The 20,511-nt window shown below is 41.0% G+C and overlaps 1 protein-coding gene across 3 annotated transcripts in view; it reads right to left on the bottom strand.

Moving 5' to 3' along the window:
* ppfia4 (PTPRF interacting protein alpha 4) overlaps positions 1–20,511 on the bottom strand; it is a 76,201-nt gene that overhangs the window by 27,318 nt on the left and 28,372 nt on the right. Inside the window, exon 1 of one of the 3 annotated variants that reach the window (XM_022204717.2) lies at positions 4,795–5,082. The exons of the other annotated variants lie outside the window; for them this stretch is intronic. Coding sequence (XP_022060409.1) covers positions 4,795–4,857 — 63 coding nt within the window. The 5' untranslated portion in view covers positions 4,858–5,082. Of the gene's footprint in view, positions 1–4,794; positions 5,083–20,511 lie in introns of those variants that run through there. 3 annotated transcript variants of the gene reach the window in all.

Raw genomic sequence — 20,511 nt, 5'->3', positions numbered from 1 at the left:
CTGCAGGAACACCGCTGCCTCCAACCACAGTGTGAGATAGCAAGTGGTTACCAAACAGTGCTGAGCCCAGACATTGTAAAGGGATTTCTCCCCTTCCCTTCCTTAAGCAGTTTGGGATTAAAGGATGAAAAAAAAATGCTGTCTATGTGCAGAGAGAGAGGAGAGAGATTGGAGCGCAGTCAGATAAAAAAAAAAAAAAAAAAGAACTGAAAAAATGTACATTCGGTCTCTAACACACACAGACACAATCCAAAAGATAAATAGTGACTGTGGTTATCCCTCTGTACTGTGTGTGTGTTTGCCTGTGTGTTTGCAGTGTGCACAGAGGTCAGTACGATGGAGAGTTAACTTACACAACACACTTGAACTGCATCTGAAATCGCCCCCTCTTTTACTCATTCACTATTCCCCGCATGATAAAACATATGAACGATAAAGTCAGTGCCATAGTAAGCCGCAAATTGAGCTTCTGGATATCTATCATCTCAGGAGGAAAGGCAAAGCACTGCATTGTGGGATTTTCTCTTAAAAGTTCTTAGTGTATTTTAATAGTGAACATTTTTCTTTCTCTTGTGGGAATTTCTAATAAACATACAGTATTGTGTGGATCTTCCACTCAGACTACGAACGCTTAAATACAAGAGTGTAGCTTTGTTCCTACACTGAAAATATGTGTGAGAGCTTCTGTGTGTGTGGTGTTGATGTGAGAGTACATGGGAGGCAGGTGCCAGAGCAGTCATCAGAAGTGACGTGATTATTTTTCAGTTTGCCGGTTAATTCCTGTTTGTTATTCAGCAGTGAGACTGTGGTTGAGAAAAGTCACTGTGAGTTCTGAGGACGTGATCATGACAGATTTCTGCCCTTCACTTCTTAGCACGTCACCAACAGCAGAGCACACTGCTTTTTACTCCAGAGTCACATGTAGGAGTGGAAAGACATCCATCCATCCATCCATCCATCCATCCATCCATCCATCCATCCATCCATCCATCCATCCATCCATCCATCCCACTTGATGAATCCTATGTTGTAATTTAGTATTTTTGTCTCTTCCATCTCTGTTTTTATTTCTTCCCCTGCATTCAAGTCTCATTTAAAGTGTTGTAATTGGTTATGACTAATAGCTGCTCAAGTAAAACTATTACATTTATTGAAATGCATTAATTACTTTTCTTGAAGACAGCCCAAATAATGAGTCTTTTAATGACTTTTCAGATTTATTGATGTGATCACTGTAAAAGGCCCAGTGCTGCACCTCCACTGACTGTGATTATTTATAAATGAATACGTCAATAAAATTTAAAGGCTGTTAAAAATAGTGATCACAGTCTGTTTTATAAGAAAGGCCTCTCAGAGGTGGACCTATAAAGAAAAATAGAATGACTAGAATATGCTGCTAGTTGTGCTATGACAGTGTTATTGCCCAATAATTTCAACTTTGCCTTTTATAGTGGACATCAATCCTTCATCCAGGACGCTATATATATATATATATATATATATATATATATATATATATATATATATATATATGTGTGTGTGTGTGTGTGTGTGTGTGTGTGTGTGTGTGTGTGTGTGTGTGTGTGTAATGTACAAAAAGGCATATCTACCTAAGTGCTGTAACAAGTGTACTTATTATATATGATAACTTTAATTATCTTCTGACCACATTAGTGCTACAATTGCAAGTGAAGTGTTGCATAATAGCACAAAGGCACTAAAGTCTCACAGATAAAGGAACCAGGATGCTGATGATGTGCTTTACCATGTAAAGAACTAGACAGTAACATTTAGATACTGTTAAGAAAAAGAACTATTCGCCCTGCATCTTATATTTTTGAGCTCATTCAGTTGTTTTGCAGCACATTTTTCTGTAAATGTTGTTGACTGTACTGCAATGCCACAGACAATCTGCTGCATTTCGAATATTTATTCCTCTCCTTTAAAAAAAAAAAAACCCTCCCTCCTGCCAGACAGTTACTTTGACAACTGTTCGCTGTGCCCACACAAACAGTATAACTCTCAGCACGTTCACATCACGTCTTTGCAGCTTGTTGGAGATACTGGAACTCACTAACAAAAGTAGAAGGGAGGGAATACTAGTACATTACCACACTTCATTGCCAAATCAGTCCTGAATCTTTGAAACAATTTATGAACTGAGCCACAGTACTGCTGATATGTGTGACTAGATTAACAAGACAGGAGACTGAGGCCAAAACAAATATAAATCAATGTCTGCCAGAGCCTGAGATCGGTGAGGTCAAGCTGTGCCTCTGTGAGCGTCAGCTAGTGGGAGGGAAAAGAAAGGAGGAAAATGTGTGACTAAGCAAGAAAGGAGGGAGGCTGAAAGTGTAAACATGGCTATTAACTCATTCATGCATCATATGATTCACCAGATAGGGTTATGTTATGTGATATTATTTATGCTAATCAGAGGACGCTTACTGCCCGAGTGCACAGCGGCAGTTGGATTGTGTTCTGCAGCTCTTAAAACATAAACACATCCTAAAGACATTAAATGCAGCATGTTAGAGGGGTCTGTCTATTCGGACAGCATCCATAGCTCAATGAGGCCTTTTCTTGTGGTTGAATATATCATATTGAACATAAGAAACTCTCCCTGTAAAAAGTGAGTGGAGGAATTTTGCACTCCCACACTTAGAGTCACTAGACTCACTTAATCAGTTTTCCTTTTTCCATCTGTCGTGCAGGAACGATGATGCAGAAGTCAGTTCCGTTTAATATCGAGTTCACTCACATCTCTCAACAAGGTCCAACTGAATAAACTCTGTTGTAAATACACCTAGAAGCCAAGGTGGAAAGCATTCATTCTGTACAAATGTGGCACATTTTATACAGTACGAATGAAAGATGATGATCTCATATTTTGTCAAGTGTAATATTTTTTTTGTATAAAACCACAGGCATTTTTCACAAAGAATCAGAGAAGAACAAGCAATACAAACATCAGAGATTGTGTGTAATGACTGAAATCCTTTTGGTTGTGCAGACCAAAGCAGACAAAGTTAACTCTGATGTAAATCTTTGTAATTCACCAAGGACTGCCACGCAATGATGAATGCAGGGTCAGGGACTGGAGAATGAGTGAGTCCCTGGAGAGATTCAGATATCACAGCTCTGTAACTCTTCACCACTGCAGAGAGCAGCGCATGTTGCAAACAGCAGAGAGGTGGACTTGACCTTCGTCCAAGAAATCTCGATCGACACACACTTACATGCGTGTAAGGGCTGTGACACGCAACCGCCATCACACCTTTGCCTGGGTGTTGGCCCTAAGTAGGCAGTGACTAATCTGTTGCCATGACGCCACCCCTCGCACTGCTGCAGACGCCATGGCAACAGCTCATTAGCAAAGTGTTTGAGCAGCAGACAAACTTTGCATTAACGTTTCATCAGGCGAACGCAGATGCACTCGCACATTTGTACATTAAAACACACGCGTGTGCAAAGCCGCTGAGAGATTTCCCTTCTGCGTGACAGCCCTCGAGACGGTGGAGAGAAGCAGCTGACTGCAGCACTTGACAGATCTCCACTCTGACTGATGATCTGGAGGAACGACTAATACTGAAAACTTTTCCAAAAGACTTCCGTACAGAATTCACAACGTAGAAAGCAAATAACAAAAGACAACATGTTCGTTTTTTTTTTGATGATTCTTGATGGCTGGGATAGATGTAGTATATTGAGGCATTGGCAAATCATCTGAAGTGAAGCATGTCATGGGTAATGCCGAGGAGCTATGCCATCCATGGACTCTTCTGATAACACAACAGCAAATACACTCAGTGTAAATACAACTCCGTAAATCCCACTTTGTACAGATTGAAAAGAAGGGGGATTTCATAGTTAAATCCAAAGCATGAGTGTATTTGAAGAGTTCAAACCACTTTTGAAGGGCTTTAAAAATGAAACCTGGCAGTAACCCACTACCCACTGCTGTAAAAAGTCATTTAATAGCCTGATTATTGGACACAAATATGACACGGTAGAAGTATCTTGCAGGAATATGAGCGCAAAGCTGACACATCAGATCTAGCTGGCTCCCTCTGTTTTTTCAGAATCTCCTTTTCTTATGGTTCAGCATGCAAGTAGGTGTCAAATCCCCGCAAGTTTTCCAACTTTCTCTCCTCGTCTGAGCCCATTGAAGGCCTGAACCCAGAATAGCACCCATTCATGTATCCTAGTTGTCTTCATCAAAGCAAAACAAAACCTGCTCCAGAAAAAAAAGGGATAGAGAAAGAGAGGAAGGATGAGAGGGGAATACTCCTTCTGTTCGCATGAAAGGAGAAGCACAAAGAGTTTTTGTTGCGCATCAGTAGAGTCTGTCTCTCACACGCGTGCTGTAATAAGCATATGGTAAGTCAAGCATGCACAGCAGTCACAAGAAAAGAGAGAATTCCCAATCAGTGCATGACAGATATTTGTCTCCATTATGTTCTCGAACAATGGAAGTCAAAAACATGCAGCTAGCCACGTCGACCAGTGGAGAGTGTTACTGGATGGGGTGTACGCACATTTCTAAACCGATATGCAATTAGCATCACAGCAAGGTATTAATCATTCGTTGCAGCTTGATTGAGGCACGGTGGTGAAAGGGAAGGAGGGAGGAAGAGGTGGAGAGGAGGCCATATCTCAGTCCTAGAAAAGAGTCATCAGTGCTGAAATCAATACTCAGGCAAGGACACGTGGAGACGGCAGAGAGAGCTATCTGAGCTGGAGGCAATCCTTTACTGGTAACATCCACACACTGTACAGGTGCTGAGTCCCTACCTGGTACATGTAGGTGTTAAAGTGGGTCCCATTCTGAAGGTGGATCTTGACTGTAGGGTTCATGGTGAACGCTAAACATATCAGATCCTTCAAATGGACACCCCATAAAAAAAGAGGGGAGACAGACAGGTAGGCAGAGGGTGAGGAGTGGTGGGTGAAGCGGGTGAGGATGGTGGAAAAGAGGGGCTAATTCCTCAGAGTCCCAGTCGATAGTGAGTGCAGCAGGGCTTGATGAGACTCCTGTACTGCTCCCTCTGCCCTTCGCCGGGACAACAGCACTCCGCTAGTCAGCCTGCTCCAACTACAGAACGGGGGATGGCAAGGGAGGAAGGGTGAGGGAGAGAGAGAGAGATGAAAGAGAGGGGTAAGGAGACAGATAAACAGGGACATGCAGGGAAGGGGGGGGGGGGGGGCAGTTGAGGTAAACGTGTGATTTTGATCAGCGAGAAAGACCGAAAGAGACGGAGAGGATGAGGACGGAGGGAGGAGCAGCTTGTAGTGATCAGCTGATGGAGGACTGGGTTTGGACCAGGACTCGGGGGTTCTGGCCACCTGCTCTTTACCGCTTACACAGACACACAGACACACAAAAGTTGCAGTTCACAGAGAGTTTTTAAGTCACATTTGGTTCTAATGCCAAGAATTAGCATGAAATTAAACGCTCTATTTCCCCCTAATAAAAACTCCAGCCACTGCTTACTCAACACAAATTCAAGAGACCCATTTTCCTCCAGCATGACATTGTGCGTGCTGATTCTTTCTATTTATAAATGGTAGCCTGCTTCGTCCCTACCCATCTCGGTAGATTTCACAGTGCATGCACTTGACTAGACTCTGAAACCCCTTCTGGTGCTTTTATACAGTAAAAAAAAATCTTAAGTATTCTTTATCCTTGCAGTGTTGGTTTGTTTTTTCTGCAAACTATGGATGCCATTTGATTCATGATTGTGATTTTTTATCATTGATCACTTCATGACTGAAATGTTTTTTGAATCCACACCAGTGATTCATATTTCAGTGACCATTCTATCATAATATATTCGTATTGCAACAGCGTTTTTGCCATCTATGTCACACTGGACAATTTTTAGAGGCGTGCCACTGATTTAACGACAAGGTAGTAAAATTGTCTAACTTTCTCTGGGCATACATGAAAAACTGATTAATGTTTTCTGTGACTTTGCATTGACATTGTTGTGTCTATGAAAAGAGATCAGTGAATGATTTGGGACTGAGAGTTTGAAAACTAGAAAATTGTAGGACAAAATCTTACAAATTTGCATTGCTAAGTTTAAGGGTGCAATAAATTTGAGTTGTGGAAAATATTTTAAGATTTTTGTAGTACTTGATCCACACTAAGAACAAAAAAAATTAAATCTGGAAATCTTCACATCTTTCACTTTTTAGGTGCCCTAAATTCACTGTTGTTGGGGGGGGGGGGTATTTTTTATGATACTGACATTTTTTCTTACATACCCTCATTCACCATGATACTGATGCAGGTAGAAAGTTTTTATGGGCTTCTGATATGTATTTCCAATAAAACTCCAACCACAGTTCAGATTTTTGTCACAAAGTTGAAAGCAGATGCAAAAAAAAATGTCCCAAAAATTCGAAGAATACATATCAGTTACCACATGTGCAACAACTTTGCATGTTACTGATTTTTACTACATCTTGAACAAAACAGAGCAGTCCTATAACTGGAGCAAACTACACAGATGCTATCTAGTACACTGCATATATACTGTGTTTAAACATTATGCACACTAACCCACCTCTGTAAATTGAGTTTAGACACACACAGACAAATTGTTGATATCTTTATTTGTACATCGGCATCTATTTTACCATATAAATTTATATTGTATATGTACATGTTGAACGCTTTTGAGAACTGGATTCAAAATCTGTGCAGTTACATATTTGGTCGAAAGAGCTGGACAAAAATAATGCTGATTCTAATTCCAATTCTACAAATATACATTCATTTTAAAGTAGTCCAGCACTAGCAGAGAGGCTGTACGATTAAGACATATACAGTGACTAATTAGTCACAACTTCTCCTATCCCACTATTATCTTGTGCTTCATCACCCACATCACTCACCTACTCACTGACTCTAGACTACATGTTCAGTCAGTAAAAAATAAATGAAAATGCTCGTTTAACATCATAAGCACCGGGAGTATGGGTTCCATAAATGTAGAACAACACTAGAAAATGGTTCCTGTCTACATGTCTACATGCTCTCACCTGGTTGTCAAGGAAACAGAGGTTCACAGGAGGAAGGGAGAGCAGAGGATGAGTCAGAGAGAGAGACAGGTCTCCACACATCAAAACATCCTTTAATGATCGTGGCGACTTCCACCACTAACTGACAGCAGTCCACTGCAGGCCCAGGCCTCAGCATTTTTGATTGGCCAAACACACTGGTCACTGATGCCTGAGTGAGTAGAGACACAGAGACCCCTACTGGAAGCTCAAGGTACTCACACAAACTAGTAGCAAACCAAGTAATGTCAGAAGTTTTGGAGAAACAGGCCAAACAGGCAAAGAAAGTGAATAATTGTACATGCAGTTCTTTAGCTTTATAACTTTAAAGGTGAAGCAGGAAAACAAGAGTGTCAACAAAAGCTGGTAATAATTCATATCTGGTGATAACTTCTTGACATCAGTGGCAGACAGACTTGGCAGAACCTGGGATTTATTGTTGGAGACAGAAATATAGAAAACTCCGCTCACAAACACAAACACACAACAGGGCTCACATGCACATCAGCACTCCTGCAAAAAACACAAGAAACTTGACATATTTGAAAGAGTATTTTCTGCAGCAGAATTCACACAAGTAGGAGACTTTCTTTTTTTTTTTTATCTGACAGCCTCTCCCAGTTTTCTCTTTTCTCTTCTTCTACCTCAGCCTCCTCTTGCTGCTGCTGCCTAACTGCACTTGATTGCTTCTTTCACACTCTATCCACTCCAGCTCCTCCATGCTTGCTCTCTCAACCTTTTTTCTTCTTTTGCTCTTCTTCTGTGTCTCTCCTCCTTCCTCCCTTCCCTGTTTTTTTTTCAAGCACAGCTAATCTCAGCTGAACCTTCCCTTGACAAAGAGCAGCCATTTTACACCGTAGAATACTGTAACATGGAGCAGAGGGCAAACTCACATCTCACCACATCTTTAAACGCACACAATGCACCGACACAGATACAACCACTCGGACACAGATATAAATACAAAAAGTTTGGTTGTAGGAGAGATAAATGCCTTCCCACTGAATCTGAAGCTAAACAAACATATCATGAAAATTGTCAGTTTTTTTCCATATGTCTAACAAAAGAATTGGAAAGTTAGCAGTAGCCACAATATTGCAATCCCATTTAAAAATATTTTTAATGGCACTGGTAGGGAAATGAGACTGAGATAAACTTATATCAAAGTCTTTATAAGCAAATCTGGCCACTCAGCATTTGGTAACTCTCCACTAAAAATTGAATACTGTCATGTATAATGTAATAAAGAAATGCAGTGTCCAAGCTCCTGCAATCAGACAATCAACCTTATCTCCAAGAAATTATTTTTATTTACAATTAATTTGAAAAAGCAAAGACATTTAAGGAAGCAGAATTTGGACTAGATTACGCTTTCTGTTAACATAATGAGAAAATGTATGCAGAGTTTGGCACAAAATTTTGACAATGAACATAACTTTTTACCCCTTTAGACAAACAATGTGCTATAATTCCACTAGGATGAGCCCCTCATTATGCATATATGAATACTGGCTTGTATTTCTTGTTCATACTCGACCAAACAAAATGGTATAATGCCAGCACAGTAGTGTTTTCATGTAGCATGTTCTAAAATCTGAGGCGTAACACAATGGCGTTGATGTCTAGTGTGGCTCTCTCTTCATGTATTTGTCAATTTACTGACTACCTCCACTGCTGGCTTCAAGGCGCAACAAAGACACAACAATCTCATCTTGCACTAGCCTAGCCACGCTAGACAACCCACGGCAACGAATTTAATTCTCTGCCAGGGTGGGTCTACACACGTGGACAAAATTGTTGGTACCCCTCAGTTAAAGAAGGAAAAACCCACAATTCTCACTGAAATCACTTGAAACTCACAAAAGTAACAATAAATAAAAATATATTGAAAATTAAATAATCAAAAACAGCCATTACTTTTGAATTGTTGATTAACATAATTATTTAAAAAAACAAACTAATGAAACAGGCCTGGACAAAAATGATGGTACCTCTATAAAAGATTGAAAACTATTTGACCAGAGTGACATGATTAACTCAGGTGTGTCATTTAATTGACATCACAGGTGTTTCCAAACTCATAATCAGTCAGTCTGCCTATTTAAAGGGAGACAAGTAGTCACCCTGCTGTTTGGTGAAAAGGTGTGTACCACACTGAACATGGACAACAGAAAGCGAAGGAGAGAATTGTCCCAGGACATCCGAAAAAAAATGATAGACAAACATCTTAAAGGTAAAGGCTATAAGACCATCTCTAAACAGCTTGAAGTTCCTGTGACAACAGTGGCTCATATTATTCAGAAGTTCAAGACCCACGGGACAGTAGCCAACCTCCCTGGACGTGGCCGCAAGAGGAAAATTGATGACAAATTGAAGAGACGGATCGTTGGAATTGTATCCAAAGAGCCCAGAGCAACCTCCAAAGAAATTAAAGGTGAACTCCAAGGCCAAGGTACATCAGTGTCAGATCGCACCATTCGTCGTTGTTTGAGCCAAAGTGGACTTCATGGGAGACGACCAAGGAGGACACCACTGCTGAAAAAAACTCATAAAAAAGCGAGACTGGAATTTGCAAAAATGCATGTTGACAAGCCACAAAGCTTCTGGGAGAATGTCCTTTGGACAGATGAGACCAAACTGGAGCTTTTTGGTAAGGCACATCAACTCTATGTTCGTAGACTCAAAACCAAGCATACGAAGAAAAGAACACTGTCCCTACGGTGAAACATGGAGGAGGCTCAGTAATGTTTTGGGGCTGCTTTGCTGCATCTGGCACAGGGTGTCTTGAAAGTGTGCAAGGTACGATGAAATCTGAAGACTATCAAGGCATTCTGGAGAGAAATGTGCTGCCTAGTGTCAGAAAGCTTGGTCTCAGTCGCAGGTCATGGGTCTTCCAACAGGACAACGATCCAAAACACACAGCCAAAAACACCCAAGAATGGCTGAGAGAAAAGCGTTGGACTATTCTAAAGTGGCCTTCTATGAGCCCAGATCTGAATCCCATTGAACATATGTGGAAGGAGCTGAAACATGCCATTTGGAGAAGACATCCATCAAACCTGAGACAACTGGAGCTGTTTGCTCATGAGGAGTGGGCCAAAATACCTGTTGACAGCTGCAGAACGCTCATTGACAAATACAGAAATCGTTTAATTGCAGTGATTGCCTCAAAAGGTTGTGCAACAAAATATTAAGTTATGGGTACCATCATTTTTGTCCAGCCCTATTTCATTAGTTTGTTTTTTTAAATAATGATGTTAATCAACAATTCAAAAGTGATGGCTGATTTTGATTATTTAATTTTCAATAAATTTTTATTTATTGTTACTTTTGTGAGTTTCAAGTGATTTCAGTGAGAATTGTGGGTTTTTCCTTCTTTAACTGAGGGGTACCAACAATTTTGTCCACGTGTGTAGGTACCCTCCATAAGGGTCGAGGTTGGATTCTCCTAAAACTGGCCGGACCAATCACCATGAAGTGTAGAGTCAGAAGGCGGGCGTAACTAAGTGACGACAGAGGCGTGACGATTCTGACAGAAACAACCGGCGCACAATAAACAGTTATCTTTCGACTCGGCTTTGGCCACAACCCTTAAAGATTTGAAGCTAAAATTCAACTTGAAAGATAAACAAAGAACGGCACTGAAGTGTTTCATTGAGAAGAAAGACGTATTTGGACTTATGCCGACGGGATATGGCAAATCCTTAATATACCAGTTGGCTCCGCTGGTTGGGAAGCTAATGGGACTTAGCCACAATCTGGCGCTCTATGAACTACGTCAGCCTATTCGTTGCGCTGATTGGTTGTATACCTACCCAATTGCTGCAGAGTGATTTGAAAGACAACCTTTTAGCCCGCCTGCCTCCCTGTCGAGCGTTCCTAGACCCTTGTGTCTTAAGAGCTGGGTCTAGCGCGGCTAGGCTAATCTTGCACTGGATATGTGAAAAAACACCCAGAAAGTGTCTGTTTCCCATTGAAATATCTCCAGGACACTTGAGATCGATTACTTCAAGATAGCTTCAGTATTATTACCCTGTTTGTGGACATATTCAAGCACTGACAGAACTTGGATAAGGAAAGATTACTATAATTAGATTTCTAATATAATTATCAACTAGAGGAAGTCAGAAACAAAACAAGCTATTTGCTCATTGCTATATAAGCCTGAAGAAAAAGAAACAACCCAAAAAACAACAACAAAAAAAACAATCTTTGGCCATCTTGGACAGAAATTTTCAGATTGTAATTCTTTTTTTCATGTCAGCTTGGATTAAGCTTGTTTCATTTTATCTGGAGGCGAAACCAATGACCGGTCATGTGAGGCAAATGTTTCCTACATCTGAGCTTATTTCGAGATGGGTTTTGAAACTGTCTTCATGCACATTAACTTTTCTTTTTTGAAAATGTCAGAAACTACCTCAAGGAAATGTAAAAACATTTTTTTGTTAAACTGAGGAAACCTTTCATTTTTGTAAATGCATATATAATACATATTAAAAGCACATTATGGAACTGTGGATGCAGTGATCTGGTTTGGTAAGGGACAAGGCCAGTGACTTGAAACTTTACCAAACCAAAGTCCCCTTGTTGCCTAAACCCAACCACAGAGAGAAGCCCGGATGTGAACAGCCTTCATTCAGCCACTATTCCCCTCATATTGGCTCCAGAGTGGGAAAACAACTGAGTGCTAGATGAACATAATTTCCCAGGTTGGATTGGGAGGGCAGTGTGTGGCCTCAGAGGTAAAACCCAGGACAAGTGCGAAAGTCATGGGAATATATCTATCCCATCTCGAGCGGAAATTAAGACCTCGTATTTATTGCTGTTTTCCTGCGTTATACAGCTGTCAGACACAATCATTACACGGTGAAGCTGTGACCGCCATTCTTCATCACTGCCTTCCTCATCACCTCCATCTCTTCCTCCTCCTGCTCCCCTCATTTGTTTTTTTTTTTTCCTGTCTCTTCTGTCACCTCCTCCCTTCTGCCTCAGTCTAAAGCACCTGTGTCAGCTCTGCCTCTCTCCCCTGCTGTCCTCATCATTCAGTCAGAGTGTACGGCTTAGCTCGCTCTAACTCGCCTGCACCTCTCGAGCTCCTGGCCAACCCAGAGGGAAGCCTATTACCACCACAATGTACACAATCACTGCAAACAACAGACACAGTTTGTATCTACTGTCACATCTGAACTCTACATGCATCTCCAACTAATCTGTCCCAGAAATAGGAAAATATCCTCCTCTTTCAGCCCATGTAAACGCATTTAATCTCACATTTTTGTATACAAAAACAAGCCATTTTCTGTTTGTTTAAAACCAAAGGTGAGGCATACTGAAGGAAATTCCTAACCAATCAGTGATAAACAAAGTCTAAGTGATTATTTTTACTACACATATACACATTGACTCATTTTGTGAAAAAAAAATACACAATCTTAACACGCATATACTCCAGAGACCGCACAAACACACACGCGGGCCGTCCCAGCTGCTCTGTTTTTGCATATGAAAGTGTAGCGCGGTTCCAGAGGAAAGCAGGAGATGCATCAAACACAGTAGTATTAATATTAATCTTCACACTCAGAGTAAATAAACTGCTCCAAGGGTACGTCCAGCATAATTTTCAATAATCCCCCTCTCTTCCCCGATCCTTCATGTAGCTAAAAATGGCTGTGAGTAATGAGCAGCCTAGGTGTTTGTGCATGTTTGTGGAGGTCAGGAACGCTGCTCTTGCCCTTCACAGGGCGCAAACTGCAGTGGCAGGATGTAACTGTACACCGCAGAGAATGCGTGTGTGTGCGCGCGCGTGCATCTACAGCAAGTTTACGATAACTGTAACTGTAATGACAGACACACAACAAGCTCCTCTCATGGTGCCTGAAAGTGAAGGACCACACTGCTGTCCTGTCCTTGTGCCACAGCCTCTGTCCTTCCTACTGACACATGGATGGAAGCATAGCATTGTTGGACTCCATCAGCACTGAGCGGGGCAATGTGTCACTGTAAGGTCACAATATTTTCATATCATTTTGTGTTTAATTGTACAGTTTTCCAAGTGAATCCAGAACAGCATTACATTCTGTCTGTGCAGCACTTACGGGTTAAAAGCTTTACCGTGTCAAATACACAATAACAACCGGTATAAAAATTGATTTTTCATAGAATCACCATTGATGACATAAGCAATTAATTTATAAAATGTGTTTTTTTTTAGCCACATACATAGCACCCTTTGTCCCCTGTTCTTTGTAGACAACATAGGATTGGACAAATGAACAAATATTCTTCTACATGATATGACTAAAGATAGTCTATGATCAAAAATTTGTGTATGTAAATTTTTAAAAAATGTGAAGATTAGAGCATGTAAATTCTTATGTGAGTATATTCTCTGTTGTACGACAGATTGACTGCATCGTGTATTCAGCATTCCAATTATATGTTTCCCCCAATTCCTAATTTAATGAAACATCGTCTTGATCTTTCTTCAACATCCCTCCAACGGCACCATCTGACTGATCACACGTTACAAATAAAAGCTTTTCAACACTGAAAGTTAAATGAAAACTTCTCTTTCAATTAAACATATTTTTCACGTATTTCAACTTAGTTTGAAGTTGTTATTTGCATTATTCTATTTCAAGATTTTTCCTTTAACTGCAAATGTATATCAGTTGCAAATACTGGTTATCTGTGATCTTGATTGCTAAAAATTGGTGACTATTAGCCCTGATGAAACTATCTGTCCATCCCTGTTCTGTTTTTGTTGTTTGTTTTTTTTGCAATTGTATAATCTTAATGTAAACCCAAATGAATAGTAGTAGGAGTAGTAAGAGCTGAAAATGGAAGATAGACATTTGTTGGGACTGGACTGTTAGAGGGTAGTGGGGTTGACTACTAGCAAGTAAGGACACAGAGACATGACTGAAATATATCACATTTGGTAATTTCATTCGTCATAAGTTTGTTCGTGGTAACTGTTTGCATGCAGTACACAATATTGTGATCAATTTGCTCCACAATACAATGATGTTCACAAAGAATGTGAGGGATAAACTGGTTTGTGAGACTGGTACGGGTGTAAAAATGCTGTGCCAAAGCCAAATTGTGTGTTCAAGACTGAATTACTCAGTGGATGTTTGAACCGGTTCTACGAGCTCTGGATAGCAGGGCATATAAGGCTCTGCCATCAGATTAGGAGCCTGAACACACACACATGCACAGGCACACACACATGCATGCACACACACACATATACACATGCACACACACACACACACACACACACACACACACACACACACACACACACACACACACACACAGAAGAAGCAGCAACAGCACATGGCTCTTTAAAATGATTCGCCTTTAATCTGGTCTGTACTATGATGGCCATGGTTTGAAGCATTACAGCGCTGTGTGTGTGTGTGTGTCTGTGTGTGTGTGTGTGTGTGTCTGTGTGTGTCTGTGTGTGTGTGTGCATGCACATCCATCACAGAGCTGTGGATGATTTATTTATGAAATGTGATTTTTCTTTCTGGAGCTCTTCAGCCTTGTAACTCAAGCTCACACGCTCATTCACTCAGTTACTTGCTCACATACGCACACGTATGCACACGCACGCACACAGACACACACAAACACACCCACACACACACAGACACACACACACATACTGGTCACTCTCAATCATACTTTACTGTTACACTGATGTACAGTATTTGCTCTACCAAGAAATTATTTTGTTTATTTTGGGATATGAGGATTTAAATCCTGTGTGTGTGTGTGTGTGTGTAGGTGTGTGTGTGCGTGTTTGTGTTGTTCACATATTTGTAGGAGAACAGCGTCCTTTAGTGTGTGTGGGCCTGCATTTGTGCCTATATTGTGTTTATGTGTGTAGCTGCTATAGCAGTTCCTTATTTCCCCACTGGTTTAATCCCTCACAAAGTACCATTCCCTTTTCCCTATGATTCACACAGTGACTGCTTATTTTCACAGAGAATATGGACGCTTTATAGTCACACAGTGTACGTGTGTTCACTTATTATCAAACTAAGAATAATCCTGAACTGCGTCAAGACTGCTCTAAGTTTAGTTGAACACGTATTTGATTATGTGTGCGATGTCTTGTTGTATGTAATATATTTGAAGGCCAGCAGGTGAAAACATGGAGGAGAGAGGAGGTGATGTTCATATGAGTGGGTGTGGCATGGATTGCGTGAGTAACTTCTCGGCTACCTCTTTTCTTTGTGTGTGTGTGAAGTGAAGTCAGTCGCACTGAGTGACTGAGTGAGCTCATCTGTTCTGGGGGTCTATAAATATTGTAGATGCCATGTGCCTGCAGTAGACCTTCTGAGCAAGCTACTGTATGATGTCATCCTGGCACACCTCTAGCCAACACACACACAGCTGCCAAGGCCTACTATCCATGGTAACGTTGGGGTGTGGCACGTAGAGGTGCAGAATCCATGACTGTTTAATCAATGCAACAGCTAAAATTTGAAACTTCTGTTTCCTCTTTCTCTGCTGTACTGCTCACCTCCTTGTTTTGTGGGGTTGAAATTGGTTTCTATTTAATGTCTGTTAAATTTAATTTGCTTTGTCCACATCCTGATTACCGACAGAAGTGAAACTGTTGGTCAATTACCCAGTCAAAAATTAAACATGATAATTGAGTAATTCACTATCTCAACTTCTGAATATGAATGTTTGCTGTAAATAGAATTTATTTACATCAATAATGGGGTTGTTTCATATTAGAGACATCTGAAATGTCACCTTGGACCATGTGGAACTAGGACAGCCATTTTTTTCACAATTTCATGACATTTTGTAAACTAAACAATTAATCAGGAACATAACAGCAACACGACACTGCACACCCCATACAAAATGTAGCAGGCAGACAACCAAGAGTGCTCTGAAGGAGGCTCCTTCAGCTCTGCAGCAGTAAGGACCATTACATTACAGGAGGTAATTCCTTTCTATTGTGATAGTCATTTAGAGTGACAGCGACTCTGTCTGTTGGTGTGTGTCTTCTTCCAGAGGCCTGGGAGTTTGAGGGTTCTGTGCAGTGTCTTGGCTGTTCCGATTACAGCACTCTTCTGCACAGAAACCTAAGATGTTGTATCTGGAATCTGCTGGAGCATAAGGGGTCACAGCCCTGAATGCTGCACTGAGACAACAGTGGACTTCACCTTCCATATCTGGTGCAGTTGTTCCTTCAGCTCCTGGTGGTTCTTCTCGATGTTCTCGTGCTCCTACCTCCTGATGTGACTGTCAGCTGCCACATCAAACACAGCTGTCTTCTTCTGCTCCTTGATGACCACCACTATGCCTGGTTGGTTAGCCAGCAGCTGCCTGTCAGTCTCAAACTTCAAGTCCCACAGGATCTTAGCTTTCCACCACTTTGACTGCTGTGTCCCATTGGGAATCTGGGACTTCCAACCCCTACTCAGCACAGATGTACCAGTATACTGTCCTATCTACGTGGTCATGCCTCTCAGTGTACACTGTCCAAGCTTGCATCTTATACGTTCCACTATGTGCTGGCATGTCTCAGGGGCACCTTGGGTCCTGTCTTCTGTAGCGGACTCCTGCCATGACGTTATTATCTTATATTATCTAATTATCGAGCCGATGAATGATGCAAATAGTGGTTAGTTGCACCTTATTAAATGTTTTGTCAAAGAGGTGTCAGAAACTGTGAAAAATGCCCATCACAATATATCATGCCACCATTTAAATGGCCTGTTTCATCCTAACAAGGTCAAAAACCGAAGACAAGCAGTTTACTGTTAAAGAAAACCATTAAATATCATCTGTAGTGGCAGAACTGTGGATTTTTCTGGCACAGTTGCCCGATGAGATGACTTTAATGATTTGCTGATAAAAATATTGCCAATTTACCAATGATTACTCAGCTACTTGTTGTCTAGCCAGTTTTCTGTACTTCTTTTGGAATGATCTCACACACAAAGGATGCCACGAATCACTGACTTACAGTAAATTGTTGTTTGTACTTTGAGTTAGAAGTGATCTGTTGATGTACTTTTGGGTGCAACACAGAAGTGCTCTGCAAATTACAGTCGGTCTGAAAGAATTTGCTCACCTGCCATACAAACATGGCTTAAAAATAGGTCAGGGAGAGATTCGTAATGTAACTGTTGGTAGAAGATGATAAGCAAAAGTAGATAAAAGGGGAAACATGTAGTGCATGTAATACAGTATCCAAACAAGCTTCTCCCTGTTTGTTCTCTTCTGATCCATCGCTGCTTCCACTCGCCTGTCCCAATGAACAGGGGATTCCCCCACACAGTGCTTCAGCCAGACCCACTAACACACTGAGCCGCTCAGCTTTGGCAGTCGATCATCTGCAGCAATCAAGGTTGAGGCTACACTTGCCAAAGAATACTCACCCAAAAACCAAACACAGAGAGAGACACACGCACGCACACGGAAACACACAACCGTGCACACGTTAAAAAGCAGAAACAATACCTTTCAGGATTTTTAAGCTCTTACAGGGCAGATCAAAGAGCACATGCACACACACTGAGCCGCTGGTAGCTGGTGTCGTATGGGACAGAAGGTGTCAGGAAGTAAACATCATGCCCTCACTAACCCTCCCCCTGTTGCCATGGATACTGAATTTGCAGGCATTGAGAGGTGAGGAGGAGAGAGAAAACCCTGAGTCTGCACGTGAAAACACGTACAAGCACACACACACACACACAAAGCATAGATGGAGTCCCATTAACTGACAGACTGACAATCAGACATGTTTGGAGGGTACAAGGACACATAGCAGGACTGCAGGATGCTGTATGTGGGTGACTGTGGGACAGACTGGCGCCGTGCCGTCAGAGTGAGGGGAACACTGGAGGGATGGACGTATATTCCGTTGGGTCAGCATTAAACAAGAGCCAACTCGATCTGTGGTGTATTCCCGCTGGGCAGTTGTGTGGAATCTATATATATGTACGTGTGAGTGTGTGGACGTGTGAATGTGTGATATGTGTGTGTGATAACAATAATGTACCGCAGGGATGAAATGCCATTTGTATCGAGGAGGGAAGGAGAAGTGATTTTTGCTAAAAGACAGTCATAAAAATAACCTGACAGAGATGAATTAGATGTGCTGACCTGGCGCTCACACGCTCACACGCATTTAGACGATCTCGCTGTGATAATAAATGTCCATTATGTCACACGGGAAGCAATCAGGTCTTGAATTATTTTTTTTGTCCATCTTTATTATTCGCAAATCGCTGGATAAATATGCTTAGTTATTTTAATGAATGAAAATAAAGTAGAAACTCTTGCTTGCGGAGCTTTGAAGGAATTCCCCAGGGTGTGTCAGTTCATCGGCTCTAAATCAGACAGACCGGAAGGACTTAAGCAGCTGTGTGTGGACATTTGCCACTCAAGAGCAGGCACAGTTGTGTTTCATTAATGGCTAATCTGGAATTGACTGTAAAGATGGATGGCTTGTTAAAACAGCAGGAATATTAAACTAAGCAGTACAGCATCTCCATGAAATACAGTAAACAAAGTCATGTGATTGTATTTATATTGCAGCTTCATAAAACTGCTGTTATATGTACTGTATTTGCATTACCCGACTCTTCAATAAGTCGTATATGAGTGAGGGGGTCTGCTATTATTTTTTGGCATCCAATAGAAACAGTAAAGTAAGACAGACTTCTATATGTATTTACATAATAGACAATAGGAAAGAAATATTGAAAAGCAGCTATTCAGCGTAAAGAAGAGCACTTTGTATGTATGAGTATGTGCAGCACATGCTACAATGCACCCACCGCCGCTCTGGCAGAAAGTCTATGACCAATCTGGACCAATTAAAGCACAGATCTGTGGGTGTCAGAGAGTGTGTGTGGTTGAGTGTGCGCTTCCTCCAGGGTGCCCCCCCCATAATTCAAATCACGCAAGATGGCATCGAGAAGAGAAGAGAAGAGAAGAGAAGAGAAGAGAAGAGAAGAGAAGAGAAGAGAAGAGAAGAGAAGAGAAGAGAAGAGAAGAGAAGAGAAGAGAAGAGAAGACTTGGTGCCATTCAGTTGCTGACACAAGATGCTGGCTGAGACGTTAGGAGAGGAAACGGAGGATCAGATAGGAGAAGGCAAAAATGCATAGATCACAATGACAAAAGGATGTGACTGAAACTGGAGAGGTAGAGGTTGGAGAGGAAAACATGAGGATGGCAGCAGAGGTGGAAGGGGGGCAGCGTTGTCTGATGCAAGCTGCAGAGCTTTACATGACCTTCATGCAACTCAACTACAGGCATTTCCTTTCTGTCTCAGTCTTTCTCCATCTCTCAGTCGCACCTTTTCTCTCTCTGACTTTCTCTTATTTACAAGCTTAACTGAAGCTAAATTTGCAGGTCTCCATGTGAGGATTTTCACTAAACTGAAGCTGAGTTAGCAAGTCCATTCCTCCACTCACCAACACATCACTGTACGTAGTGCTTGCTATTACGATTTGAAATGTAATTTTTTACGTTGCTCCAGTAATATTTAAAAGGGTATTAGCGCACAGCTGTTACGCCTGGAAATAGCAAGTTCAATAATTAATTATTTTGTCAAGGTTATGCATTCACTGCTGTTTGGTAATGAGTTACTTGCCCACCTAATTCAAGAATAATATGCCACTCTGGTCTCATATTTATCATGGAAATAATCAGAGGAGCCCTACAGAGAAAATGTAATACTGTTTGCAATATTTACTACTATTTACCACTGATTTAGTTTTATTTTAAATAATTAATAATAATCATTAATAAGACACAGTTGTCCCTGACACATCCTGTCCACTGTTAGATAAAGTGAACACTGTAAAGTGATAAAAACAGTAACAATAAACAAAGAAATGGAATTGTTTTACTGTTATGTTGTCAGAGCTATCAACAGATTTGTGAATTGAGACATTGTATATAGTTTTCACAGGAGGTGAAAACTACACACAGATGTTAACTATGATTCCCATGGATGATTTGGTAAGAATCACAGAATTGCAAATTATGATGAGCGGAAGCTGAAGATCTCCCTTTGTAGAGACCTGAAAACCTTGGACAGTAAAACTGTTTACTTGCAAATTCTGGTTCAATTTTGCATAATTTTGGGAACTATGATGAAATGTTTTTCTTTTCCCCATACTATAAAAAAAACAAAGCATTCTGAATTTGATAAAGCTTTAACTGGCTTCTTATCCTTGAAAAACAGCAACTGAGGCTTAGGGGTATTATAGCATTCAGAGCCATCCAAAAGCAATAATTGACTAAAAACAGACTAGATCTTATAGAAACAAACAAAATATACATCCACACCTAATTTCTGATTGTGTTCCTGAATTATTCAGGGACTCTTATTCTGCCTTGATGAGCATTGATTGATGAGAACAATAAGAGAAAACTTTAAACTCCACCCACCT

Source organism: Acanthochromis polyacanthus, chromosome 5, assembly GCF_021347895.1.
Source record: "Acanthochromis polyacanthus isolate Apoly-LR-REF ecotype Palm Island chromosome 5, KAUST_Apoly_ChrSc, whole genome shotgun sequence".
Lineage (NCBI taxonomy): Eukaryota > Metazoa > Chordata > Actinopteri > Pomacentridae > Acanthochromis > Acanthochromis polyacanthus.
The sequence above is the reverse complement of the archived record's forward strand: the minus strand, read 5'-3'. Positions and strand labels throughout refer to the sequence as shown.